At 45.1% G+C, this 27,735-nt stretch overlaps 1 protein-coding gene across 1 annotated transcript in view; it reads right to left on the reverse strand.

The window, feature by feature from the left end:
• Positions 1-23,734: 23,734 nt before the first annotated feature.
• The window catches only part of slc2a2 (solute carrier family 2 member 2), a 36,590-nt gene continuing 32,589 nt past the window's right edge, over positions 23,735-27,735 (reverse strand). Inside the window, exons 10-11 of the mRNA XM_070883768.1 lie at positions 26,872-27,075; positions 23,735-24,494 (exon numbers count right to left, since the gene is read on the reverse strand). Of these exons, the coding sequence (XP_070739869.1) occupies positions 24,294-24,494; positions 26,872-27,075 (405 nt within the window). The 3' untranslated portion in view covers positions 23,735-24,293. The remainder of the gene's footprint in view (positions 24,495-26,871; positions 27,076-27,735) is intronic.

Below are 27,735 nucleotides of genomic sequence, written 5' to 3' on the forward strand. Positions count from 1 at the left end.
AGAGGAAGAGGATAATATATCTCACATTCCAGGGAAACTGATAATTAATCAAGCACTGCAACTCACTACAGTTAACGTAAGCAAACAAACAGTATTAACAAAAATAATGGCACTAAGTACTAACAAATCCCCAGGGCCTGTTGTTTTCTACCCCAGAGTTTTAAAGGAAGTAGGTGAGGAAATTGCAGATGCTTTAGCCATAATCTTCCAAAGCTCTCTTGATTCAGGAATTGTCCCTTTTCAGATTGGAAAATTGCAAATGTAATTCCATTATTTAAGAACGGTGAGAGAAAGAAACCAGGAAATGATAGACCTATTAGTCCAACATCTGTTGTGGGGAAGTTATTGGAATTATATTTAAGATCAGAAGTAAGGAAGAATTATATATAAAGTATTGGTGAGGCCACACCTGGAATACTGCATGCAGTTTTGGTTTCCATATTTACGAAAGGATATACTTGCTTTGGAGGCAGTTCAGAGAAGGTTCACTAGGTTGATTCCGGGGATGAGGGGGTTGACTTGTGAGAAAAGGTTGAGTAGGACCTCTACTCATTGGAATTCAGAAGAATGAGAGGTGATCTTATTGAAATGTATAAGATTATGAGGGGGCTTGACCAGGTGGATGCAGAGAGGATGTTTCCACTGATGGGGGAGACTAGAACTAGAGGGCGTGATCTTAAAATAAAGGGCCACCCATTTAAAACAGAGATGAGAAATTCCTTCTCTTAGAGGGTTGTAAATCTGTGGAATTCGCTGCCTCAGAGAGCTGTGGAAGCTGGGACATTGAATAAATTTAAGACAGAAATAGACAGTTTCTTAAATGATAAGGGGTTAGGGCGAGCGGGCGGGGAAGTGGAGCTGAGTCCATGATCAGATCAGCCATGATCTTATTGAATGGCGGAGTAGGCTCGAGGTGCCGTATGGCCTACTCCTGTTCCTATTTCTTATGTTCTTATGACTGAGCACTTAGAGAAATTTCAGCTGATTAGAAAGAGCCAACATGGATTTGTAAAGAGTAGGTCTAATGAATCTAATTGAATTTTTTGAGAAATTAATTGAAGTGGTAGACAGGGGAATGTCAATGGATGTAGTTTATAAGGACTTCCAGTAAGCATTCGATTGGAGTCCACATAAAAGACTGTTATCTAAAATTAAAACTCATGGGGCTGGATTTTCCGGTCCTTTGCATTCCGGCTTTCACCCCGGAGTGGAGTGAAAGGCGGTGTTCAGGTCTCCTGCACCCTCCGGTCCGGTTTTGCAGCGGCACTGAGTAGCACCGCCAGGAAGAGCTGCACCAGGTGTGCAACGCCTCTCATTGCGACACCGGCAGTAATTTGGACTTTTGCTCGATCTGTCCGCCCAGACGTGCGCCCTCAATGACCACCTGGGAAATCAGTGCAGCATAGCCGACGGTGCACAGGAAAGTAAAGTACTCCGAAGGTAAGTGCGAGTGTTCTTTTAAACAAGTGTTTGTTAACCTTTTGAATAAAATATATTTTAAATGACAACTGAATCATTTCCATTTTGAACACAACATTTTGAACTAAAGAAGAATCATTTCCATTATTTGTTCCATTAACACAACACAACAATGTGGAACAGATCCAAACAGTAAACATGGTCCATTTGGAATAGTTGCCGCTTAGCCTTCAGGCAGCAAAGCGTTCACGGATGAGGTGCTAGCGCAAGGCTCGAGCAATTATTAAAGGGGCACGATGGCCCACCCTCCTTCACTGTCATGCTCTGGGTTTAGGTAGTTGCATGGCTTCCTCCTCCTCCTCGTCATCTGCATGTTCCTTCTTATCATCAGCCACTCTCACCTCAGATGGGTCTTCTACTACCAGCTGCGGCTACCTCATGATGGCTAAGTTATGCAGCATGCAGCACACAACAGTGAACTGACCGACAATCTCAGGGGAGTATTACAAGTAGCCTCCGGAATGGTCCAAGCATCGGAAACGCTGTTTCAAGATGCCAATGGTCCTCTCTATTATGCTGCGCGTCGCAATGTGTGACATGTTGTATTCCCGGTCAGCTTCCGTCTGGGTTACGTGTAGGGGCATCAAGAGCCAGGTGGCGAGGCCGTACCCTTTATCTCCCGGTAGCCAGCTCTGCCCTTCTGGCTGCTGCTGAAACATGGCAGATATAGCGCTCTCACATAGAATGAATGCATCTTGGGTGCTCCCAGAGTATCTCGCATCAACTGACACGATGCAATGCATGTCGTCACACACGAGCTGCACATTCATAGAGTGGAAGCCTTTTCTGTTCCTGTACATCTTGTTCTGTATGCGGACGACGCCTGCGTCTGTGCACATACAGAGGCTGAATTCCAGGACATAGTCGAAGTATTTACTGAGGCATATGAAAGAATAGGCCTTATGCTAAACATCCATAAACCAACGATCCTCCACCAACCTGTCCTCGCCGCACAGCACTGACCCCCAGTCATCAAGATCCACAGCGCGGCCCTAGACAACGTGGACCATTTCCCATACCTCCGGAGCCTCTTATCAACAAGAGCAGACATTGACGACAAGATTCAACACTGCCTCCAGTGTGCCATTGCAGCCTTCACCGTCCTGAGGAAAAGACCAGGCCCTCAAATCTACCACCAAGCTCATGATCTACAGGGCTGTAGTAATACCTGCCCACCTGTACGGCTCAGAGACATGGACCATGTGCAGTAGACCCCTCAAGTCGCTGGAGAAATACCACCAACGATGTCTCTGCAAGATCCTATAAATCCCCTGGGATATCCTCTCGCTATGAAGGCCAACATGCCACTTGCTGCTGAAACAAACATTTCCCAGTTTGCAGTGCAGCTTGAGAAAAATATTTAAAAAAGAGTGATCTAGTTGTTTACAGGCTCTTGCCCCTCTGGTTCCCAGATGGAATAAACACTTTTTTGGAGATTGTTAACACGGAGGGCAAAGATTATGTTTGCTGATTAGTGGTGAAAGGAAAATCACAGTCGCGTTGGGCCGAAGCAGAAAGGGACGCTGGGTCTAAGGAGAGAAGGAAAAATAGTGAAAGAGAACACATAATGTATTAATGAGTGTCATTAGTCAAAGTTGGAGTCGAAAAAGCTCTTTGCAGATGTTGTTGTGGAGTTTTTTTTGCTGATCAAACTGTTTGAAGCTTCATTTGAGGCTGTTACACATTAACAAAACGGAGTCCTTAACCTTTTGCTGCTTCCCCACTGTGGAATCCAGCCAGCGGCATGAAGCAATCACTTAATAAGATGAACAGCTCGTAGCAAGCTGGTACAATACTCTGATTTCACAAGCGCCAGAGCTAATAAAGGTCAGATGACCAGGAAAAGTTTTCAGGCAAATGAATAGAAGCAGATCTATCAGGGTGGGGTCTGAAAAATTCACCATTCTCAGCCAGGGTTCCGCTCAAATCGGAAACTTGTCCATCGGAACTCACAGGATCTTCATTCCAGCAAAAATAATTTGTAAAATCTACATTATCATCGCCTTCCCCTCGAGATTCCGAATGTTTGGCAATCTCCAGAATAGACAAACATCTCAGCCTTTCTCAGAAAGGTTGTGAATGGTGGAGTTGCTTTAAATAATGGTCCTGAGACTTGAGCACAGAATCCAGGCTGGCACTCCCAGTGCAGTACTGAGAGAGCCCTGCACTGTCGGAGGTGCCGTCTTTCAGATGAGATACTAAACCGAGACCACGTCTGCCCTCTCAGGTGGATGTAAAAAAGTCCCATGGCCACTATTTCAAAGAATAACGGGGGAGTCCTGACCAATATTTATCCCCCAATCAACATAACAAAAACAGAATTTCTGGTTGTTATCACGTTCCTACATTACAACAGTGACTATACTTTAAATAAAGTATGTCATTGGCTGGAAAATGCTTTGGGACATCCTGCATTCGTGAAAGGTGCTATATAAATGCAAATCTTTTTTCTTTCTAATCTCTTACCAGCAACGCTGCATAGACAGCAGTGGGGCAAACAGCCAAGCAATCTGCATCTGCTGGTATTTGTTGAGGGTGGAATGTTGGCCAAAACACCTGTGAGAACTCCCTGTTTGACAAATATTACCATGGGTAGCTGCTTAATATCCGGCTGAGCAGCCAAACAGGAACTCACTTGAACCACAATCACTCAACCCCCTACACACACACACTCCTCAGGTCACAGACTGTGGATGAAGCAGGTCTGGGTCATCTGACTCAATACCCGTGTAGATCGGGGTGAAGCAAGGCTGTGACATTGCACCAACACTCTTCTCAATCTTCCTTGCTGCAATGCTCCATCTCACCCTCAATAAGCTCCCCACTGGAGTGGAGCTAATCTACAGAACAAATGGGAAACTGTTCAACCTCCGTCGCCTCCAGTCCAGATCCAGGGTCATCCCATCCTCTGTCATTGAATTACAGTATGCAGGCAACGCTTGCGCTTGCGCACACTCGGAGGTCGAACTCCGAACCATAGTCAACACCTTCACCAAAGCGTACGAGAGTATGGGCTGGATTTTCGGGACCTTTGTGCTCTGGGTCTCGCCCCGGTGCGGTGTGAAATGGGGCGGTGAGGTCTCCTGCGCCCCGTCGGGAGTTTCGTGTCGGGTTTTGCAGCAGTGCTTAGCAGCACCGCCGGGAAGAGCTGCGCCGGGTGTGCAACGACTTTCGTTACAAAAGTTTTGACTCGCACCTGACCCGTATGCCCCGAAGCACGCCTCACGATAACCGCCAAGCAAACCAGAGTGGTCCAGCCCTGCCGGCGGCGGTGAGGCAGGTAACGTGCAGAAAAGGTAAGTGCGAGTGTTTATTCTTTTATTTTTCTTTAGCGATTTGTGTTGTGGTGGCATGGGCAATGTTTTGGGAATGTTTTTGTGGGGGTTTTTTTGTTTTTTTTCCCCCTCCCCCCATGGACTCTCGCGAAGTGCTCCCGGCCCAGCACTTTAGTTGCGAGGTTCCCATTTTTTCTGCCGCAAAAGTAGTACACCGCCTCCCTTCTCAAAAAAGCGCAATCTATTCCTGGCCAGTAACTTTCCCACCCTGAAAACAGTAAAATCAAAAATCCAGCCATATGGGCCTTACACTAAACATCCGTAAGTCAAAGGTCCTCTACCAACTTGCCCCCACCACACAGTACTGCCCCTCAATTATCAAGATCCATGACGAGACCTTGGACAATGTGGACCATTTTCCATACTTCGGGAGCTTACTGTCAACAAGGGCAAATGTCAATGACGAGGTCCAAGACCACCTTCAGTGTGCCAGTGCAGCCTTCAGTCGCCTGAGGAAGAGAGTGTTCGAAGACCAGGACCTCAAACCCAGCATCAAACTCATGGTCTACAGAGCAGCAGTGATACCCGCCCTCCTATATACTTCAGAGACATGGATGATGTACAGAAGGCACCTCAAAGCACTGGAGAAGTACCACCAACTCTGCCTCTGCAAGATCCTGCAAATCCATTGGCAGGATAGGCGCACCAACGTAAGTGTTCTCGCTCAGGCCAACATCCCCAGCATCGCAGCATTGACCACGCTCGATCAGCTCCGATGGATGGGCCACATCGCCCGCATGCCCGATACTAGACTCCCAAAACAAGCGCTCTACTCAGAGCTCCGACATGGCAAGCGAGTCTCAGGTGAACAGAGGAAACGCTTCAAGGACACCCTCAAAGCTTCCTTGAAACAGTCCAACATCCCCACCGACACCTGGGAATTCCTGACCCAAGACCGCTCAAAATGGAGGAGAAGCATCCGGGTAGGCACCAAACACCTCACGCCTTTTCGTCGGGAGCACACGGAAGCCAAGCGCAAACAGCGGAAGGAGCGCACGACAACCCAAGCACCTCACTCACCCATCCCTCCAACCACCGTCTGTCCCACCCATTACAGAGACTGTAGGTCCCGCATTGGGCTCATCAGTCACCTGAGAACTCATATTAGTGTGGAAGCAAGTCATCCTTGACTCCTACGGACTGCCTAAGAAGAAGGGTCATCATAATATAACTTTTGGATGCCACTATTTAACACTTGTGGCCTCAAGGACCCACGGGGCCAAGAGTTTCCGCTTTGGGCACAATCGCTGATCTGGGCACAAATTGCACTAGTTTTAAGAATTTTGTTTTTTGCTCAAGTTTCTGCTCAAACTCAATTGCATATCGCTGAACCTAAAATCTGGCACGGACCAGCGCAATTGGGCAGCGTTTGAGAATGTAATTAAAAAAAATATAAAAATGTGTAATTAAAAATGATTCCTTGATGTATTTAAGAGTGGCAACCTGGAGCAGTTTTATTAATACAGCTGAAACTGGGTTTATCACGAAAAATAATCAGTGTCTAGTCCACCACCTGTGAATTACCCAATCTGAAATGACTGAAAATGACTTCAAAAACTATACAGAGCCATGTACTAGATTAATTGGGATACAGTAGAGAGTTTATCAGCAAATTAAAACTTTTTTTTAAAGCTTTTAAAACCAGCCTAGTCGTGTCCTTGCGCCTAAAAACCAGATTCATTTTAAGAGCCTCCTCGAAGGCCTGCAAACAGGCACTATTAGCAGAGACTTGCCATGGTGACTCATTTGATCTGCGGGCGTGGGCCAGTTTTGTGGGCGGGGCCAGCTCCTAGTGCAATGTTTTTTAAACCAGCGCAAAAGTTCACGGAAACTCGATTTGTTCTGGATGTGATTTGCGCTCAAAATTCCTCGATCATTTACCTTGGTCTGGCCAATTCTTGGTGAATTAGGCTGAAACAACCAGCGCAATCTAGCAGGGAAGAAGTAGAAGATGACACACTTACATTTAGAACCTGGACAAGGGTCATCGATTGACCTTGAAGAGTGTTGGACTTAGAGAATGCTTCAATCACACCAATGTGGTTGGCTCTTAACCGCCCTCTGAAGTGGTCCAGCAAGTCACACAGTTGTCAGGGCAACTTGGGATTTTCAATAAACATTGTGAATTTGAATAAATCAAAACAGAAAATGCAGGGAATACTCAGCAGATCAGGCAGCATCTGTGGAGAGAGAAACAGAGTTAATGTTTCAAGTCGATGACCTTCATCAGATTTATTTCAGATTACCAGCATCCGCAATATTTTGCTTTTATGTGAGATTGAGTAATGTGTTTTTCAGCGGGGTGTTACTGGAACATGATTGGGAGGTCAAACCCCAATGGCTTTCCTTCCCCTTTCGCAGGCCACATAGGACTGATTATAACACCTCGACTTGAAAACAGTCGGCCCAACCCAGATCAGGGAGCATTCTCTTTGTGTAAGAAGCTTTGGATGAAGACATCCTGCCCTCCACACATCGCCGAGGCATGGAAAAATGGCACATGTGATGACAAGCGTCACATGCACCCGCCACGCCCAAGGTTTGCCGCGAACCCCAGAGGAGAATTGCGGCCCAGATCCTCTGGGTCTGCAACTTCATGAACGAGGAAGAAAAATCGGCCAAATCATCAGATTCTTCGGAGCGGTATGTCATTCACTCACCAGCCTCATTAATCTTTATGGATATTATAATTGCTTGTGTTTTATCTGCCTTCAACTGGTTGAAGCTATTTGGCTCTAATAGGAGCAATTATTAGCTGGGGTAGTTAAAAAGTGATAGAAGTTTGAAAGTTCAAGTCAACATTATCTCAAAAAATTCTTCTTGTTGCAGGCAAAGTCCATCTCTGGTACAGGGTCAGTGAAACATTTCCACACTTTCTACATGGCCAGGGTTTACTGTGGGCCGCAGGGGACTGCGGGTGATGGTGTGTAAATAAGACAGAGAAGTTCCTTTGATGATAAACGCCACAAATGTTGGATTATATAAGGCAAGTCAGTCAGCAGCTGAAAGGGGAAGGTAGAACCATAGATGTTCACTGCCCCACTTTCTCTGCATAGCACTTTCAATCCGAAAGAAAAAAAAGAACTTGCATTTATACAGCACCTTTCACAAAATCCCAAAAGCTTTACAGCCAATGAAGTACTATTGAAGTGTAGTTACTGTGGTAGTGTAGGAAAACGCAGCAGCCAATTTTGCACACAGCAAGCTCCCACAAATAGATAATGACCAGATAATCTGTTTTTAGTGATGTTGATTGAAGAATAAATTTAACCCCAGGTCACCAGGGAGAACTCCTTTGCTCTTCTTTCAAACAATGGCGTTGGATCTTTTATGTCCCACTGAGAGAGCAGATGGGGCCTCGGTTTAACGTCTCATCCGAAAGACGGCACCTCCGACACTGCAGCACTCCCTCAGCGCTGCACTGTTTTGTCAGGCTATAAGCATCTGACTCAGAATTAAATGTGCTACCAACTGAGCCATGGCTGGCCAGAAGTATAGATTTTCAAACTTGAGCCCTTGAATCTTCCGGGGTTCAAGACTTTTCAGATGTTTTAAATTGAGTTCAAATTCTTACCCATGGTGGGATTTGAACTCCAGTTCTCTGAATTACCAGTCCAGTAACATAACCACTACACTACCTGAATTGCTTTCGTCATGCAGGTAACAAATGAGATGGAAAAAACTATAAATACTGGAAATCTGAAAAGTGAAAGGACAGATTAATATTTTGGGTTTTTATAAATGGTCACAGAACTGAAGCACTAACTTCTCCATTTTCAGACGCTGTCAGACCTGCAGTGTATTTTGACTGTAGAATCTTACAGCACAGAAAGTGACTCACTGTGCCTGTGCTCTCTCTTTGAAAAAGTTATCCAATTAGTCCCACTCCCCCCACTCTTCCTCCATAGCCCTACAAATTGACCCCATCAACTATTTTCCCAATTCCCTTTTCAAAGTTATTATTGAATCTGCTTCCACCGCCCTTTCAGGCAGTGAATTCCAGATCATAACAACTCTCCTCAGCTTCCCTCTGGTTCTTCTGCGAATCACCTTAAATCTGTGTCCTCTGGTTACCGACCCTCCTTCCAGTGGAAACAGTTTCTCCCTATTTACTCTATCACAAGCCCTCTTGACAGCATATTCTTATTTATCTTTGAGTTTGTTCCATATGTACGCTACACTTCTGGGAAGGGTGAAAAGGAACAGAATCTCTTAAGATACATGCGACTTGTTAAGTTTGTACTCGTGCGTTCATAGTCCATGTAACTAAACTACTTCCATCGCATTAATTGTATGTCTCGGCGGTTTAAAAACTGTTTCTATCAGTTGAAGTGCCAAGCAGAGTGGTGAAGAAATTTTCTTTGTGATTTGTTGGTTGATATTTCCTCAATTCCAAGTATTTTATCTGACAGGAGAGATCAAAAATTAATAAATCACTTACAAAATAAATGCCGCCAATGGTCATTCCTTCGGGCTGGATTTTTGGATGGAGGCTTTTTCGGGGGGTAATGGCGGCGGGTCAGTAAATTTTGCGCCAGGAAATGGTTTGCGACGGTAGCCAACAAATTCGGTTGCTGCGGAGCGCTAAGGGAGACATTCCACACCTCTCTCAGGGTGCTAGGCCGGGTGAGCAACTGAAAATCTGTTGCTAAAGAGCCGGCTTCAGAGTACCCTAAGAGAGGCTTCCATGGGGAAAAAAAATCGGCACAAAAAACATTCCCAATACCTTGCTCACCCCTCATAAAGATAAATCGCAAAAATGAAATTAAAAAAATTCAATCACACTTACCTCAATCAGTCATTCCTTCCCTCACCGCTGCCGGGACAACTCTGACTGCCCGCTTTCTCAGGCAGATGGGCTACAGGTGCTACTGGGTCAGCGCGAAACAAATTTTGAGATGGGGATGATAACGGGGTAGTTGCACACCAGCTTCACGCTCCCGGGTGGTACAGTTCAGCGATGCCACAAAACCAGCACCAAATTTCCCGGCAGGGCCCTGGAAGCTGGCCGCCCGTGCGGTAATCAATTCCAGACCTCCGGGGCATTAATAGAGGCACAAGCTAAACGAAAATCCAGCCCAAAGATTTGCATTTATATAGCGCCTTTCACGACCACCGGACATCCCAAAGCATTTTACAGCCAATTAAATACATTTTGAAGTGTGGTCACTGTTGCAATGTGGGAAACGCAGCTGCCAATTTGTGCACAGCAAACTCCCACAAACACAATAATAACCAGACAATCTGGTTTAGTAATAATGATTCAGGGATAAATATTGGCCAGGACACTGGGGGGAACTTCCCTGCGTGCCATGGGATATTTTACGTCCACCTGAGGGGGCAGACGAGGCCTCGGTTTAACGAAGGATAGTACAGCACTCCCTCAGCACTGCACTGGAGTGTCACCCGAGATTTTTAGTTCAAGTCCCTGGAGTGGGACTTAAACCCACAATCTTCTGACTTAGAGACATGGTGCTACCAACTGAGCCATGGTTGACACAATACACAAATCCTACACAAGGAAGTCCTTTTTCTCGGTTGGGATTTTACTTTTTAAAAGAAGAATGCTGTGCCTTAAGTTATTAACTTCTCAGTTGCCAGATTACCTTCACTCTGCAGCAGTTGTTTTATGTTCATTCGGGGGACGTGGGCATCACTGGTTGCCCTGAGAAGATGGTGGTGGGCCTTCTTGAACCAGTGTTAACAGTTTTGATACAACTGAGTGGCCACTTCAGAGGGCAGTTAAGAGTCAACCACGTTGGTGTGGGACTGGAGTCACATATAGGGCCAGACCAGGGAAGTTGGCGGGTGTCCTTTGCTAAAGGACATTAGTGAACCAGTTGAGTTTTTTAATGACAATCCGATAGCTTCAGGGTCATGCTTACTGATACCAGCTTCTTCCAGATTTAAAAAAACTGAACTCAAACTGCCGGGGTGGAATTTGAACTCACAATCCCTGATTACTAGTCCAGTAGAAGTTGCAGATAGAAGTCTCAGGTTTGCCTGACGCTCCAAGAGAAGTTCCAGTTGGCACAAACTATTCTTATTGATTGCCTGGTGTGGTACTGAGGCCTTCAGATCAAGAGGGCCCCAGATTCAAACGCTCGGGTCTGTGCTGACTTCGCTGATCTCATCCGGCATGGGGTGAGGGCTGCATTTGGCCTCAGCCCCCACTTCCCGGGGTTATGAAGATCATAGAATCACACAGCACAAAAGGAGGCCATTCAGCCCATCGTGCCTGTGCTGGCTATTTCAAAGAGCGATCCAATTAGTCCCACCCCCCCTGCTTATTTCCCATAGCCCTGCAATTTTTTCCCTTGAGGTATTTATCCAATTCCATTTTGAAAGTTATTATTGCATCTGCTTCCACCGCCCTTTCAGGCAGCGCGTTCCAGATCATAAAGAAAATTTTCCTCATCTCCCCTCTGGTTCTTTTTCCAGTTATCCCTCATGATTTTGAACATCTCAGTTAAATCTCCCTCAAACCTTCTGTGCTCTAAAGAGGATAACCCCAGTCTCTCCACATAGATGAAGTCCTTCAGCCCTGCTACCATTCCAGTAAATCTTCTCTGCACCCTCTCCAAGGCCTTAACATTCTTCCGAAAGTGCGGGGCCCAGAATTGCACACAATGATCCAGCTGAGGTCTAACCAGTGATTTATAACGGTTTGGCGCAACCTCCTTGCCTTTGTACTCTATGCTTCAGCTTATAAAGCCCAGGATCCCATTTGCTATTTTTACAGCCTTATCGACTTGATATAACAAAAATCAGCCAGTTTCTGATTGTCATCTAATGACAGCTGCTGGAGAGCATGTGCCCAGATGGAAGAGTTGTGGTAAAACCCAGCAATCAAAAGAACATAAGAAATAGGAGCAGAAATAGGCCTTTTGGCCCCTCGAGCCTGCTCCGCCATTCAATAAGATCATGGCTGATCTTCTACTTCAACTCCATATTCCCGCACTATCCCCATATCCATTGGTTTCCCTAATATCCAAAAATCTATCGATCTCCGGCTTGAGTATGCTCAAAGACTGAGCCTCCACTGCCCTCTGGGGTAGAGAATTCGAAAGATTCATCACCCTCTGAGTGAAGAAATTTCTCCTCATCTCAGTCCTAAATGGTCGACCCCTTATTCTAAGATTGTGACCCCTGGTTCTAGACACCCCAGCCAGGGGAGACATCATCCCTGCATCTACCCTGTCAAACCCTGTAAGAATTTTGTATGTTTTAATACGATTACAAAACAATTGGATTTTGCAATGGGGGAAAGAACATAAGAAATAGGAGCAGGAGCAGGCCATACGGCCCCTCGAGCCTGCTCCGCCATTCAATAAGATCATGGCTGATCTGATCATGGACTCAGCTCCACTTCCCCACCCGCTCCCCATAACCCCTTATCCCTTTATCATTTAATAAACTGTTTATTTTTGTCTTAAATTGATTCACTGTCCCAGCTTCCACAGCTCTCTGAGGCAGCAAATTCCACAGATTTACAACCCTCTGAGAGAAGAAATTTCTCCTCATCTCTGTTTTAAATGGGCAACCCCTTATTCTAAGATTGTGCCCTCTAGTTCTAGTCTCCCTCATCAGTGAAAACATTCTCTCTGCATCCACCTTGTCAAGCCCCCTCATAATCTTATATGTTTCGATAAGATCACCTCTCATTCTTCTGAATTCCAATGAGTAGAGGCCCAACCTACTCAACCTTTCCTCATAAGTCAACCTCCTCATCCCCGGAATCAACCTAGTGAACCTTCTCTGAACTGCCTCCAAAGCAATTATAACCTTTCGTAATTATGGAAACTAAAACTGCACGCAGTATTCCAGGTGTGGCCTCACCAATATATTGTATAACTGTAGCAAGACTTCCCTGCTTTTATACTCCATCCCATTTGCAATAAAGGCCAAGATATCATTGGCCTTCCTGATCACTTGCTGTACCTGCATACTATCCTTTTGTGTTACATGCACAAGTACCCCCAGGTCCCGCTGTACTGCGGCACTTTGCAATCTTTCTCCATTTAAATAATAACTTGCTCTTGATTTTTTCTGCCAAAGTGCATGACCTCACACTTACCAACAAGAGTAGGGTATTTCTGAATGGGTAAAGGAAGGCCTTCCGCGTCACCAATTACTTTGTGATCTTGGATGAGTGGATGTTGAATGAGGAACTGGATCGAGTTCAACCGTGGTGACCCACCATATATCTGAATAGGCTGCTGATGCTCACTCACTGCCCAGGCTCCTGCATGAGTAACAATCAGAGTCTCCAAGGGGCAACTACAGCTCGAGTCGGCAGGACACTCTCTCCGCTTCAGCCCACTTGTTTTCCAGCAGGACACAATGTGTAGAGAGGGAAAATGGACCGTGGTCTCGGATCCATTGGATTGCCTCTCATTTACTGGTCTCACAGCCAATGAAATACTTTTTGAAGTGTGACATTTTTGTTATGAACCAGCCAATTTGCACACAGCAAACTCTCACAAACAGCAATGAGATAAATAAACAGAAAATCATTTTTTTTAAGTGATGTTGGTTGAGAGAACAAGGAAATGGCAGACATTGAACAAATATTTTGTATCGGTCTTCAGGGTAGAAGACACTAAAAACACCCCAATAGTGGATAACTATAGACCAGTTAGCTTAACATCTGTCATTGGGAAAATGCTGGTGTCCGTTATTAAGGAAGTAATAACGAGACATTTGGAAAAGCATGATTCAATCAAGCAGAGTCAGCATGGTTTTATGAAAGGGAAATCACGTTTGACAAATTTGCTGGAGTTCTTTGAGGATGTAACGAGCAGGTTATAAGGGGGAACCAGTGGATTTGGTGTACTTGGATTTCCAGAAGACATTCGATAAGGTGCCACATAAAAGGTTACTGCACAAGATAAAAGTTCATGGAGTTGGGGGTAATATATTAGCATGGATAGAGGATTGGCTAAATAACAGAAAATAGAGTTGGGATAAATGGGTCATTTTCCGGTTGACAGTGATGAGTGGGGTACCGCAGGGATCGGTGCTGGGTCCTTAACTATTTACAATCTATATTAATGACTTGGACGAAGGGACGAGTGTAATGTAGCCAAGTTTGCTGATGATACAAAGATGGGTGGGAAAGCAAATTGTGAGGAGGACACACAAAATCTGCAAAGGGATGTAGACAGATAAGTGAGTGGGCAAAAATTTGGCAGATATAGTATAATGTGGGAAAATGTGAGTTTATCCACTTTGGCAGAAAAAATAGAAAAGCAAATTATAATTTAAATGGGGAAATGGCAAACTGCTGCAGTACAGAGGGACCTGTGGGTCCTTGTGCATGAAACACAAAAAGTTAGTATGCAGGTACAGCAAGTAATCAGGAAGGCAAATCGAATGTTGGCTTTTATTGCAAGGGGGATAGAGTATAAAAGCAGAGAAGTCCTGCTATAACTGTACAGGGTATTGGTGATGCCACACCCAGAGTATGGCGTACAGTTTTGGTCTCCGTATTTAAGGAAGGATATACTTACACTGGAGTTGTTCAGAGAAGGTTCACGAGGCTGATTCTGGAGATGAGGGGGTTGACTTATGAAGATAGGTTGGGCCAATACTCATTGGAGTTCAGAAGAATAATCTTATTGAAACATATAAGATAATGAGGGGGCTCAACAAGGATGCAGAGAGGATATTTCCACTCATAGAGGAAACGAAAACTTGGGGACATAGTCTTAGAATAAGGTGTCGACCATTTAAAACTGAGATGAGGGGAAATTTCTTCTCTCAGGGAGTTGTAAATCTATAGAATTCTGTGCCCCAGAGATCTGTGGAGACTGGGTCATTGAATATATTTAAGGCAAAGATAGGTTTTTGAGCGATAAGGGAGTAAAGGGTTATGGGGAGCTGGCAGGGAATTGGAGCTGAGTCCATGATCAGATCAGCATAATCTTATTAAATAGCGGAGCAGGCTTGAGGGGCCAGGTGGCCTTCTCCTGCTCCTATTTCTTATGTTCTTATAATTTTATTGGTCCCAGGCACTGGGGAGATCTCCCCTGCTCTCCTTCGAATAGTGGCCGTGGGACCTTTTACATTCACCTGAGAGGCCAGACATGTCATCCAAAAGACGGCACCACTGACAATGCAGGACTCCCTCAGTACTGCACTGTGAGTGTCAGCTTGGATTATGTAGGAAGGGGCACCCAGTTTACAGGGCAAGAGGAGAGGAATATGCTGCCAAAGGACATTAATAAGTCTCGTCTATGAATTCGAGTTCAGATCCAGGCCAAATAGAGAAACACCACTTGTGAAGAAAGAAAGACTTGCATTTATACAGCGCTTTTCAAAACCTCAGGATATCCCAAAGCGCTTTAGAGACAATGAAGTACTGTTGAAGTGTAGTCACTGTTGTAACTATATATATTTAAAGTAATTGGTAGAAGGAATGTAAGAGAAGGGATAACCATCCATGGCTAACTAGGGAAAGTATCAAATTGAAAACAAAGGCATACAATGTGGCCAAGACTAGTGGGAGGCCAGTGATTGATTGGGAAATTTTTAAAAGCCAGCAGGGAACGACTAAAAAAATTAAGAGTTGGAAGATAGATTATGAAAGTAAACTAGCACGAAATATAAAAATAGATAGTAAGAGTTTCTACAGGTGCATAACAAGGAAAATAGTGGCTAAAGGCAATGTTGGTCCCCTGGAGAATAAGACTGGGGAATTAATAATGGAGAAGTGGGAAATGGCAGAGACATTGAACAAATATTTTGTAACGGTCTTCACGGTAAAAGACACTAAAAACAACCCAATAGTGGATAATCAAGGGGCTATAGGTCAGGAGGAACTTAATACTATCACTTTTACTAATGAAGTAGTACTTGGTAAAATGATGGGACTAAAGGCGGACAAGTCCACTGGACCTGATGACTTACATCCTAGGGTCTTAAGAGAAGTGGCTGCAGAGATAATGGATACGTTGGTTGTAATCTACCAAAATTCCCTGGATTCTGGGACGGTCCCAACGGATTGGAAAACCGCAATTGTAATGCCCCTATTTTAAAAAAGGAGGCAGACAAAAAGCAGGAAACTATAGACCAGTTAACCTAACATCTGTCATTGGGAAAATGCTGGAGTCCATTATTGAGGAACTAGTAGCCAGACATTTGGAAAAGCATGATTCAATCAAGCAGAGTCAGCATGTTTTTATGAAGGGGAAGTCATGTTTGACAAATTTGCTGGAGTACTTTGAGGATGTAACGAAGAGGATGGATAAAGGGGAACCAGTGGACGTGGTGTATTTGGATTTCCAGAAGGCATTCGATAAGGTGCCACATAAGAGGATACCGCACAAGATACAAGCTCACGGGGTTGTGGGTGATACATTATCATAGTTAGAGGATTGGTTAACTAACAGAAAACAGAGAGTCAGGATAAATGGCTCATTTTCCGGTTGGCAAACAGTGACTAGTGCCGCAGGGATCGGTGCTCGGTCGTCATTTATTTACAATCTATATTAATGACTTGGATGAAGGGATCGAGTGTAATGTAGCCACGTTTGCTGATGATACAAAGATGGGTGGGATAGCAAATTGTGAAGTGGACACAAAGAATCTGCAAAGGGCTATAGACAGGCTAAGTGAGTGGGCAAAAATTTGGCAGATGGAGTTTAATGTGGGAAAATGTGAGGTTATCCACTTTGGCAGAAATAATAGAAAACCAAATTATAATTTTAATGGAGAAAAATTGCAAAGTGTTGCAGTACAGAGAGACCTGGGGGCCCTTGTGCATAAAACACAAAAAGTTAGCATGCAGCTACAGCAAGGCCCCCGAACAGTAACAACTCTGCTGGTCGAAGCATAAACCAGAAAATAGTAGGGGCTTGTAAAAAGAGAACAGCAATAATCATGGGTGATTGTAACCTCCATATTGATTGGACAAATCAAATTAATCAGGGTAGCCTTGAGGAGGAGTTCATAGAGTTCATAAAGTACTCCAGCAAATTTGTCAAACATGACTTCCCCTTCATAAATCTTCCTGACCGAATTTTGCGTATCCAAATGTCCTGCTACTGCTTCTTTAATAATGGACTCCAACATTTTTCCAACCACAGATGTTAGACTAACTGGTCTATAGTTTCCTGCTTTTTGTCTGCCTCCTTTTTTAAATAGGGGCGTTACATTTGCAGTTTTCCAATCTGCTGGGACGTCCCCAGAATCCAGCGAATTTTGGTTAATTACAACCAATGCATCCACAATCCCTGTCGCTACAACTCTTAAGACCCTAGGATGCAAGCCATCAAGTCCAGGGGATTTATCTGCATTTAGTCCCATTATCTTACTGAGATCTACCTCCTTAGTGATTGTGATTGTGTTAAGTTCCTCCCCTTCCTATAGCCCCTTGACTATCCACTGTTGGAATATTGTTAGTGTCCTCTACTGTAAAGACTGATACAAAATATTTGTTCAGAGTTTCTGCCATCTCCATGTTCCCCATTACTAGTTCCTTGGTCTTGTCCTCCAAGGGACCAACATTTCCTTTAGCCACTCTTTCCCTTTTTATATAGCTATAGAAACTCTTGCTATCTGTTTTTATATTTTGTGCTAGTTTACTTTCATAGTCTATTTTCCTTTCTTAATCATTTTTTTAGTCGTTCTTTGCTGTCTTTTAAAAGCTTCCCAGTCTTCTGTCCTCCCACTAATTTTGGCCACTTTGTATGCCTTTGTTTTTAATTAGATACCGTCCTTTATTTCTTTAGTTAGCCATGGATGGTTACCTTTTCTCTTACACCCTTTCCTCCTCACTGGAATATATTTTTCTTGAGAGTTGTGATATAACTCCTTAAATGTACACCACTGTTCTTCAACCGTCCTACACTTTAATCTATTTTCCCAGTCCATTTTACCCAACTCTGCCCTCATACCTTCATAGTCCCCTTTATTTAAGCTTAGTACGCTGGTTAAAGATCCAACTTTCTTACCTCCATCTGAATTTGAAATTCAATCATGCTATAATCACTCATTCCGAGGAGATCCTTTACTAGAACATTGTTTATTAATCCTGTCTCATTACAGATCTAAGATAGCCTGCCCCCTGGTTGGTTCCGTTACATAGTGCTCAAGAAACCCATCCCTTATGCAGGCTCGAAGGGCCGAATGGCCTACTCCTGCACCTATTTTCTAATCAGGAAGGCAAATGGAATGTTGGCCTTTATTGCAAGTGGGTAGAGCATAGAAACATAGAAACATAGAAAATAGGTGCAGGAGTAGGCCATTCCGCCCTTCTAGCCTGCACCGCCATTCAATGAGTTCATGGCTGAACATGCAACTTCAGTACCCCATTCCTGCTTTCTCGCCATACCCCTTGATTCCCCTAGTAGTAAGGACTTCATCTAACTCCTTTTTGAATATATTTAGTGAATTGGCCTCAATAACTTTTTGTGGTAGAGAATTCCACAGGTTCACCACTCTCTGGGTGAAGAAATTCCTCCTCATCTCGGTCCTAAATGGCTTACCCCTTATCCTTAGAGTGTGTCCCCTGGTTCTGGACTTCCCCAACATTGGGAACATTCTTCCTGCATCTAACCTGTCTAACCCCGTCAGAATTTTAAACGTTTCTATGAGGTCCCCTCTCATTCTTCTGAACTCCAGTGAATACAAGCCCAGTTGATCCAGTCTTTCTTGATAGGTCAGTCCCGCCATCCCGGGAATCAGTCTGGTGAACCTTCGCTGCACTCCCTCAATAGCAAGAATGTCCTTCCTCAGGTTAGGAGAATACTCCAGGTGTGGCCTCACCAAGGCCCTGTACAACTGTAGTAACACCTCCCTGCCCCTGTACTCAAATCCCCTCGCTATGAAGGCCAACATGCCATTTGCTTTCTTAACCGCCTGCTGTACCTGCATGCCAACCTTCAATGACTGATGTACCATGACACCCAGGTCTCTTTGCCTAATCTGTCATCATTCAGATAATAGTCTGTCTCTCTGTTTTTACCACCAAAGTGGATAACCTCACATTTATCCACATTATACTTCATCTGCCATGCATTTGCCCACTCACCTAACCTATCCAAGTTGCTCTGCAGCCTCATAGCATCCGCCTCGCAGCTCACACTGCCACCCAACTTAGTGTCATCCGCAAATTTGGAGATACTACATTTAATCCCCTCGTCTAAATCATTAATGTACAGTGTAAACAGCTGGGGCCCCAGCACAGAACCTTGCGGTACCCCACTAGTCACTGCCTGCCATTCTGAAAAGTCCCCATTTACTCCTACTCTTTGCTTCCTGTCTGACAACCAGTTCTCAATCCATGTCAGCACACTACCCCAATCCCATGTGCTTTAACTTTGCACATTAATCTCTTGTGTGGGACCTTGTCGAAAGCCTTCTGAAAGTCCAAATATACCACATCAACTGGTTCTCCCTTGTCCACTCTACTGGAAACATCCTCAAAAAATTCCAGAAGATTTGTCAAGCATGATTTCCCTTTCAAAAATCCATGCTGACTTGGACCTATCATGTCACCTCTTTCCAAATGCACTGCTATGACATCCTTAATAATTGATTCCATCATTTTACTCACTACCGATGTCAGGCTGACCGGTCTATAATTCCCTGTTATCTCTCTCCCTCCTTTTTTAAAAAGTGGGGTTACATTGGCTACCCTCCACTCCATAGGAACTGATCCAGAGTAAATGGAATTTTGGAAAATGACTGTCAATGCATCCACTATTTCCAAGGCCACCTCCTTAAGTATTCTGGGATGCAGTCCATCAGGCCCTGGGGATTTATCGGCCTTCAATCCCATCAATTTCCCCAACACAATTTCCCGATTAATAAGGATTTCCCTCAGTTCCTCCTCCTTACTAGACCCTCCGACCCCTTTTATATCCGGAAGGTTGTTTGTGTCCTCCTTAGTGAATACCGAACCAAAGTACTTGTTCAATTGGTCTGCAATTTCTTTGTTCCCCGTTATGACTTCCCCTGATTCTGACTGCAGGGGACCTACGTTTGTCTTTACTAACCTTTTTCTCTTTACATATCTATCGAAACTTTTGCAATCCGTCTTAATGTTCCCTGCAAGCTTCTTCTCGTACTCCATTTTCCCTGCCCTAATCAAACCCTTTGTCCTCCTCTGCTGAGTTCTAAATTTCTCCCAGTCCCCGGGTTCGCTGCTATTTCTGGCCAATTTGTATGCCACTTCCTTGGCTTTAATACTATCCCTGATTTCCCTTGATAGCCACGGTTGAGCCACCTTCCCTTTTTTATTTTTACGCCAGACAGGAATGTACAATTGTTATAGTTCATCCATGTGGTCTCTAAATGTCTGCCATTGCCCATCCACAGTCAACCCCTTAAGTATCATTTGCCAATCTATCCTAGCCAATTCACGCCTCATACCTTCAAAGTTAGCCTTCTTTAAGTTCTGGACCATGGTCTCTGAATTAACTGTTTCATTCTCCATCCTAATGCAGAATTCCGCCATATTATGGTCACTCTTCCCCAAGGGGCCTCGCACAACGAGATTGCTAATTAATCCTCTCTCATTACACAACACCCAGCATAAAAGCAGAGAAGTCCTGCTACAACTGCACAGCGTATTGATGAGGCCACACCTGAAGTACTGCGTACAGTTTTGGTCTCCGTATTTAAGGAAGGATATACTTGCATTGGAGGATGTTCAGAGAAGGTTCACTCGGTTGATTCCGGAGATGAGGGGGTTGACTTATGACGATAGGTTGAGTAGGTTGAGCCTATACATATTGGAGTTCAGAAGAATGAGAGGTGATCTTATTGAAACATAAGGTAATGAGGAATGCAGACAGGATTTTTCCACTCACAGAGAAAACTAAAACTTTAGGACATAATCTTAGAATAAGGTGTCGCCCATTTAAAACTGAAATGAGGAGGAATTTCTTCTCTCAGAGCTTTGTAAATCTGTGGAATTCTCTGCCCCAGCGACCTGTGGAGGCTGGGTCATTGAATATATTTAAGACAGAGAAAGACAGATTTTTGAGCGATCAGGAGTAAAGGGTTATGGGGAGCGGGCAGGGAAGTGGAGCTGAGTCCATGATCAGATCAGCCATGATCTTATTGAATGGCGGAGCAGGCTCGAGTGGCAAATGGCCTACTCCTGCTCCTATTTCTTATGCTCTTATGTAAGGAGTAGAAAGGAGTTTTTTTCACCCGGAAGGTGGTGGGCGTCTGGAACTCACTGCCTTTAAAGTTGATAAAGGTAGATACCCTCTTCAAATTTAAAAATACTTGGATATGCACTTGAAGTGCTTTATCCTACAAAGCTGTGGACCAAGAGCTGGAAAGTGGGCTTAAGCTGGATAGCTCTTTTTCGGCCGGCACAGATACGATGGGCCGAATGGCCTTCTGTGCTGTAAATTTCTATGATTCTACTGTTGGAAACATTGTTCACAAAATGGTGCATTGAGCTATAACTGTCATTTCACTTCTGGGACTTGTGCTTATCCAGCCCAGCACGATGGATGAAAATAGCTCCAATATCTGCTGGCTGTTTGCGGCTTTGGTCAAATGAGTATGGAGCTGGCCTCAACCAAGTTCCCTTTTTTGAAGCAGTTTCAACCACCTGAAACGATTACTTGTCTGTCCTCTACACAGAGGCTGCCTGACTTGCAAAGTGTTTGCAGCAGTTTCCTTTCCTGTTTCGACCCAATTCCCAATGAGCTTGGGCCCATGACACAAAACTGGCCCTAGTGCAGCACTCAGTTAGCAATCTGACAAAGAAGTGCCAAAGTAGGGGTGGTGTGGGAAGTGGAAAATGTCATGTTGGTGTGTCACGAAGAATGAGGCTAAGGCACTTTGTCAGGAGAGTGTAGAGAAAGTTTTACTCTGTATCTAACCCCGTGCTGTACCTGCCCTGGGAGTGTTTGATGGGGACAGTGTAGAGGTAGCTTTACTCTGTATCTGACCCGTGCTGTACCTGCCCTGGGAGTGTTTGATGGGGACAATGTAGCGGGAGCTTTACTCTGTATCTAACCCGTGCTGTAGCTGCCCTGGGAGTGTGTGATGGGACAGTGTAGAGGGAGCTTTACTCTGTATCTAACCCGTGCGGTCCCTGCCCTGGGAGTGTTTGATGGGACATGTAGAGGGAGCTTTACTCTGTATCTAACCTCGTGCTGTACCTGCCCTGGGTGTGTTTGATGGGACAGAGGGAGCTTTACTCTGCATCTAACCCGTGCAGTCCCTGCCCTGGGAGTGTTTGATGGGACATGTAGAGGGAGCTTTACTCTGTATCTAACCTCGTGCTGTACCTGCCCTGGGTGTGTTTGATGGGACAGTATAGAGGGAGCTTTACTCTGCATCTAACCCGTGCTGTACTTACCCTAGGAGTGTTTGATGGGACAGTGTAGAGGGAGCTTTACAAACTTTGTGTGGGATAGTTTCACACCAGCTCTTATTGAGCATCCCTTTGCCTTCTCACACTCCATTAATAGCAGGTTTGAACAAAGTACATCAAAAAGTTTTTTTTTAAATACATTTTATTGAAATCAAACTTCTCGCAGGAAATTTCAGTGATTAACTGTTCAATACATTAACAATTTAATTACAAAAATCACACATTAGAGGTAAAAAAAATACTGGACGGGTATGTGGGATTAAACCCATCGTTGTACAGTACAAATATCTGCTCAGCAGATGACTTATTGAGAGGCAGCTAGCGATACGTTCCTCTGCGGGTCCATTTTAATGAACCGTTGGTTTACATCAGCATTAGAGCTAATTCCACGATGCTGCTCCCCGATCACATGGGTCATGGGATCGGGAGGTCTAACGTTCTGTGTTCCCCCGCCCGGACTCCACGTCACACTCCTTTCAGGGGTAGCTTTTGGGGCCCGGAGTAGCAGGATTGCCCGAAATTAACCCTAAATGTCCCGAGAAATGGACAGAGCACGGAAGCGGTGATGTACACAGGGTTAAGAAATAGGCGCAGGAATCGACCATATGACCCCTTGAGCCTGCTCCGCCATTCAATAAGATCATGGCTGATCTTCGACCTCAATTTTACTTTCCCGCCCGATTCCAATATCCCTTGATTCGCGTACAGTCCAAGAAGCTATAGATCTGAGCCTTGAATATACACAACGACTGAGCATGCATATGATTTGGGGCAGGTCACTGATGAGGCAGCCAACACACAGTGGAGAGTATCAGCGAATGCCTCTTTCCTGCAACCTGAAATCCCAGAAACGCACTGGAGTGAAAATTCACTCGAATCCTCACTATCATTTGCAGTTTTTCAGTAGTAAAGGCAAAAAAAATGTTTTTAAATAAACAATTACAGGCAATTAGTTTAATTCAGAAGTCAATATCACGCAAGGAATTCTCTTCCCCTGTTCTCCAGTGGAGTGGCGTGTTCCGTCACCTCCCTTACAACAGCAGCAGTAGAATAATCACCAATGGGAGGTGGGTGGGAGCAGCTTCCACCGCTCAAACACAATATTAATATAAACAAGATTTTAAAACAATACTGTCAGCTAAATAATCTTGGCCTTGGAATTATATGGTAATGCACAGAAGGGTGTGAAATTCAACTTGGAAGTGGGGGGGGGGGGGGGGGAATGGCAAATTGGGTGTCAGCAGATAGTGCGCCCATTATACACCCCGCCACCATTGTCCTTTGCCTTGAAGTCAGTGGAAAGGAAAATCGGGCGGGGTGTGTAACGGGCACTAACGCTCGGTTTTGCACCCTCACCAAAGTTGAGTTTCCACCCCCAAACACCTTATCCGTTCAGCTGAAATTACTCCGTTATTTTAAAAGTGATGCTGATGACCCGTTCAACGTAAAGAGGTTAATCTCTCCTTTTAGCGCGATGAGCTAATTAATTGCATACCCACCAGCTAAGTATTCGCACACTGATGCCATGCAGGGTCATTTCTGGGCTGTTGCTCATAAAAACGCCGTAAATATCGTGCCCCGATTTCATCAGGTCAATCAATGCTTGCCACCGCCAGCGGTGAAATGGAAAGCGAAGAGACTCTTCAATAACCAATTGGATGATGCCATTCACTCAAACAGACTTTTTTGTTTTTCCCCCCATCTCCAATACTTTTAAGTGAAAACTTTGAAAGAAAACGGGGGCAAAAATTGATGATGTTTATCCCCTGGTTTCTCGCAGTACTGTCCGAAAGCTGAATTCCTGGAGACTCCAGGACAATCCTGGAGGATTGGCAAAACCACCCCCATCTCCGGGAGAGTGTAGCGTGGTACAACGAGACAATCCACCTCACACCGGGAAATCTCTTTTACCGAATGCCATTCCTTGAGCAATCCCAGCACGCATGACAAACGGTTCTGGTTCCCTCTAACAGTGAGGGAAGAGGGTAAACAATTTCCCGACAATGCTTGTCTCCTCTAGGCACCCGCATCTCATTTTACACCGTCCCTGTTCCAGTCTTTATTTGAATACTTTCGCCTTGATGTGCACGACAGCAAGGCTCAGAATGCCCTCTTCAGCCCCATCCACTGAATTAGGCCTCAGTGGTGCCCAAATGTTCCAGTTCGGTAGCGGAAGCTTTGAGGGGCCGCGACGAGGATCTCTTGCGTCGGAATCCTTGCGTGATCTGTTCAAATGTCTTGCCTTTCGTTTCAGGCACTTTGAAGTACGTGAACAAGGTGAAACCAAAGAGGAGCCCGGCAAAAATGATGAACACGTAATGGCCACACAACTCCTGCAGAGGGAACGTGCAGAGAACATCTTAAGAAGGGGAAGTGGTCAGTCGGCCCCAATAAGATCAAGTCAAATACGATTCTAATGTTTTATTCGAGTCATAGACACACATATGGCACAGAAGAAAGCCATTTGGCCCATCAATGCGAAGTCAGCTTTGCTAGAGCAATTTAATACAGGTACTAATCCCACTGCCCCGCGCTCTCCCTGTAGTCCTGTATCATTCCAAAACTAATGTCCCGAACCCGGTCTCTCCCTATAGCACTGTATCAATTCAAAACTAATTCCACTGCCCCGCTCTCTCCCCATAGCCCTGTATTTTCCTCTGGTTCAAATATTAATCCAATTTTCCCTGAAAAGATGTAATGGTTTCTGCCTCAACCACTCCCTGTGGCAAACCATTCCGTGCTCACACAACCGTCTGTGTAAAGCAATTTCTCCACGCCTCCCTCCTCAATCTCTTACAGAGAATTTTAGTTGATGGCCGTCACTGCGGCTCCAACCAGAGGAAGCACTTTTCCCCCTTTTCACCCTAGGAAAATCCTTCATTGTTTCAAAAAGTTCAATTAAGTCCCCTAATCGCCTTCAGATGAAATAGTCCCAGTCTCTTCTGACAGCTATAGTTTCTGATCTGTGGATCATTCTGGTGATTCTACGCTCTACATTCGCTATGGCTTCAATGGAGTTGTAATGAGGGTGAAAGCGCCCTTTATTCTGGGCAGCTACAGGCGGAGATTGGGGTGGAGCCCCATTACACCCGGTCCCATTACATCAGAATATCCTGCCCATTTGGGGATAGAAGTATAATGTGCCCGCCCAATGCGGATCGATGCGATAAGTCAGAATGCCCGCGTTTGGTTGTGAGGGATCCCTGTGGGCTCTTGGCATCCAGCGTTGCTAAGGGCAACCAGCACTGCTAAGGACATTGCAGACTCTTGGGCTTAATTTTAACCTAGCTTGCCCAGCGGGGAAATTGCAACGATCGGATCTACCGTGCGTTTTACACCCGCCCGATTTTATGTTCCATGGAAGTCAATGGAGAGTAAAACCTAGCGGGGTGTAAAACGGGATTCCGTTCTCATCATGTCAGACTCCAGGGGGGCGGGTTAGGTTCAAATTATGCCCTCACTTATTTCCAAGTTGGTAACGTTAGGCACCGTGGCTCTTGGCCTTCACCTCATCCTATCAGTAACAGTTAGCCCCTTGTCTGCTCCAGTAATATCATCATCATAGGTGGTCCCTCGTATCGAGGATGACTTGCTTCCACACCAAAAAGGGATGAGTTTGCAGGTGTTTCAATGAAGGACATAATATTCCAGGTACTGAACTACATGTTGAAGGGTGAAAGATGCCAGTGCGTGGACTTTTTTAACATAAGTTGGCCATTGCACACCAGCCACCACACGGGCTTGACAGAGCTAGATCCAGTGGCAAGGATTAACCAAGACGACTGGAGACCAGTTCTGCTGCACAGACTTAGTGCGCACACATATCGCAGTGTGGGCTGGCCCGTGCTGCCCCTGAGCCCTTGCCTCTTCTGGGCTCTGAAATCACGCCTCTCCTGGGCCCCAACCTCGCTACTCCTGATGTACCTGCCCACGCTCCAATCACCGACCTGGGTTATGGTGTCCCCAATCCAGTTGCCCTCTTCACAGCCGTCGCTCTCCTGCACCAGCTCGCGCTGCTCCCTGGAGTGGTATGCTCCACGCTGCTCGCCTTTGAAGGCCCTGACCTGCCGCTGATGGTCCTCGCCTATCCTAAGTTGCAGCAAGTCCTGTTCACCCACCACCTCCTATGCTCACTGACCTTCGATTTTGAAATTCTCATCCTCATTTTCAAATCCTTCCATGGCCTCGACTCTTACTATCTCTGTGACCCACTCCAGCCCTACAACCCTCCGAGATCTTAGCGCTCCTCCAATTCTGGCCTCTTGCGCAATCGTAATTTTAATCGTTCCACCAGTGGCGGCCGTGCCTTCAGCTGCCTGGGCCCTAAGCTCTGGAATTCCCTCCCTAAACCTCTCCGCCTTTCTACCTCTCCCTCCCCCTTCAAGAAATTGCTTAAAACCATCTCTTTGACCAAGCACCTGTCCTAATATCTCATTATGTAGCTCTGTGTCAAATTCTGTTGGCTAATATTCCTATGAAGCGCCTTGGGATGTTTTTACCATGATAAAGGCGCTACATAAATGCAAGTTGTATTAAAGTTTAATCGTGCCAGATTTTAAGGTTGCCTTTAGTGTGTCGGAAAACTCTGATGGGCGTAAGGTAATACTGGAGACCTTACCCTAGTGAACAAGGACACCTTAGCGTACGATTCTGATTATCTCTTTACTGAGATGACTTAGCATTGAAAAGGCGGGTCATCAATCCTCTTACCGCGATATACGGGAAGCACATTCCCACGATGAAGTTACAGGTCCAGTTGCAGAAGCAAGCGATGGTCATGGCAGCTGGCCGCGGCCCCTGACTAAATAGCTCGGCTGCGATGAACCAGGGGATCGGGCCTGGTCCGATCTCGAAGAAACAGACGAAGAAAAAGATGGCCAACATGCTCAGGTAACTCATCCAGGTGAATGTGTGCTGAGGGAGGAAAAGACAGGGAGAATTCAGGAGACGCTATAAAAGGTGCAACAAACAATTTTTACAAGAATGAAACCAGAACTGAGGGGTTAGAACTATTAGGAAAGACTAGACAGGCTGGGGTTCTTTTCTCTAGAAAGGAGAAGACCAAGGAGTGACCTGATGGATGTCATTAAGATTATGAAAGGGTTCGATAGGATAGATGTAGAGAAGATGTTTTCACTTGTGGCGGAGTCCAGAACTAAAGGTCATAAATATAAGTTGGATACTAATAAATCCAATAGGGAATTCAGGAGAAAGTTTGTTGCCCAGAGAGTGGTGAGAATGTGGAACTTGCTGCCACAGGGGAGGGGTTGAGGTGAATAGCAGAGATCCATTTAAGGGGAAGCTAGATAAACACATGAGGGAGAGAGGAATAGAAGGATATGCTGATAGGGTGAGATGAAGTGGGATGGGAGGAAGCTCGTGTGGAGCATTAAACCAGTGGCCGAATGGCCTGTTTCTGTGCTGTAGACTCGGCGAGGGCAGCTAAAAAACAAAGGTCAAAGGGTAAAAGTGACCCTGCCATGATGTAAGAGGAAGAGACTGGAAGCTGGTTAGTGACTACACTTTAAGAGTATGTTCATTGACTGTGAAGCCCTTTGGGACATTGTGAGGTTG

This window comes from Pristiophorus japonicus, chromosome 6 (genome assembly GCF_044704955.1).
Source record: "Pristiophorus japonicus isolate sPriJap1 chromosome 6, sPriJap1.hap1, whole genome shotgun sequence".
Lineage (NCBI taxonomy): Eukaryota > Metazoa > Chordata > Chondrichthyes > Pristiophoridae > Pristiophorus > Pristiophorus japonicus.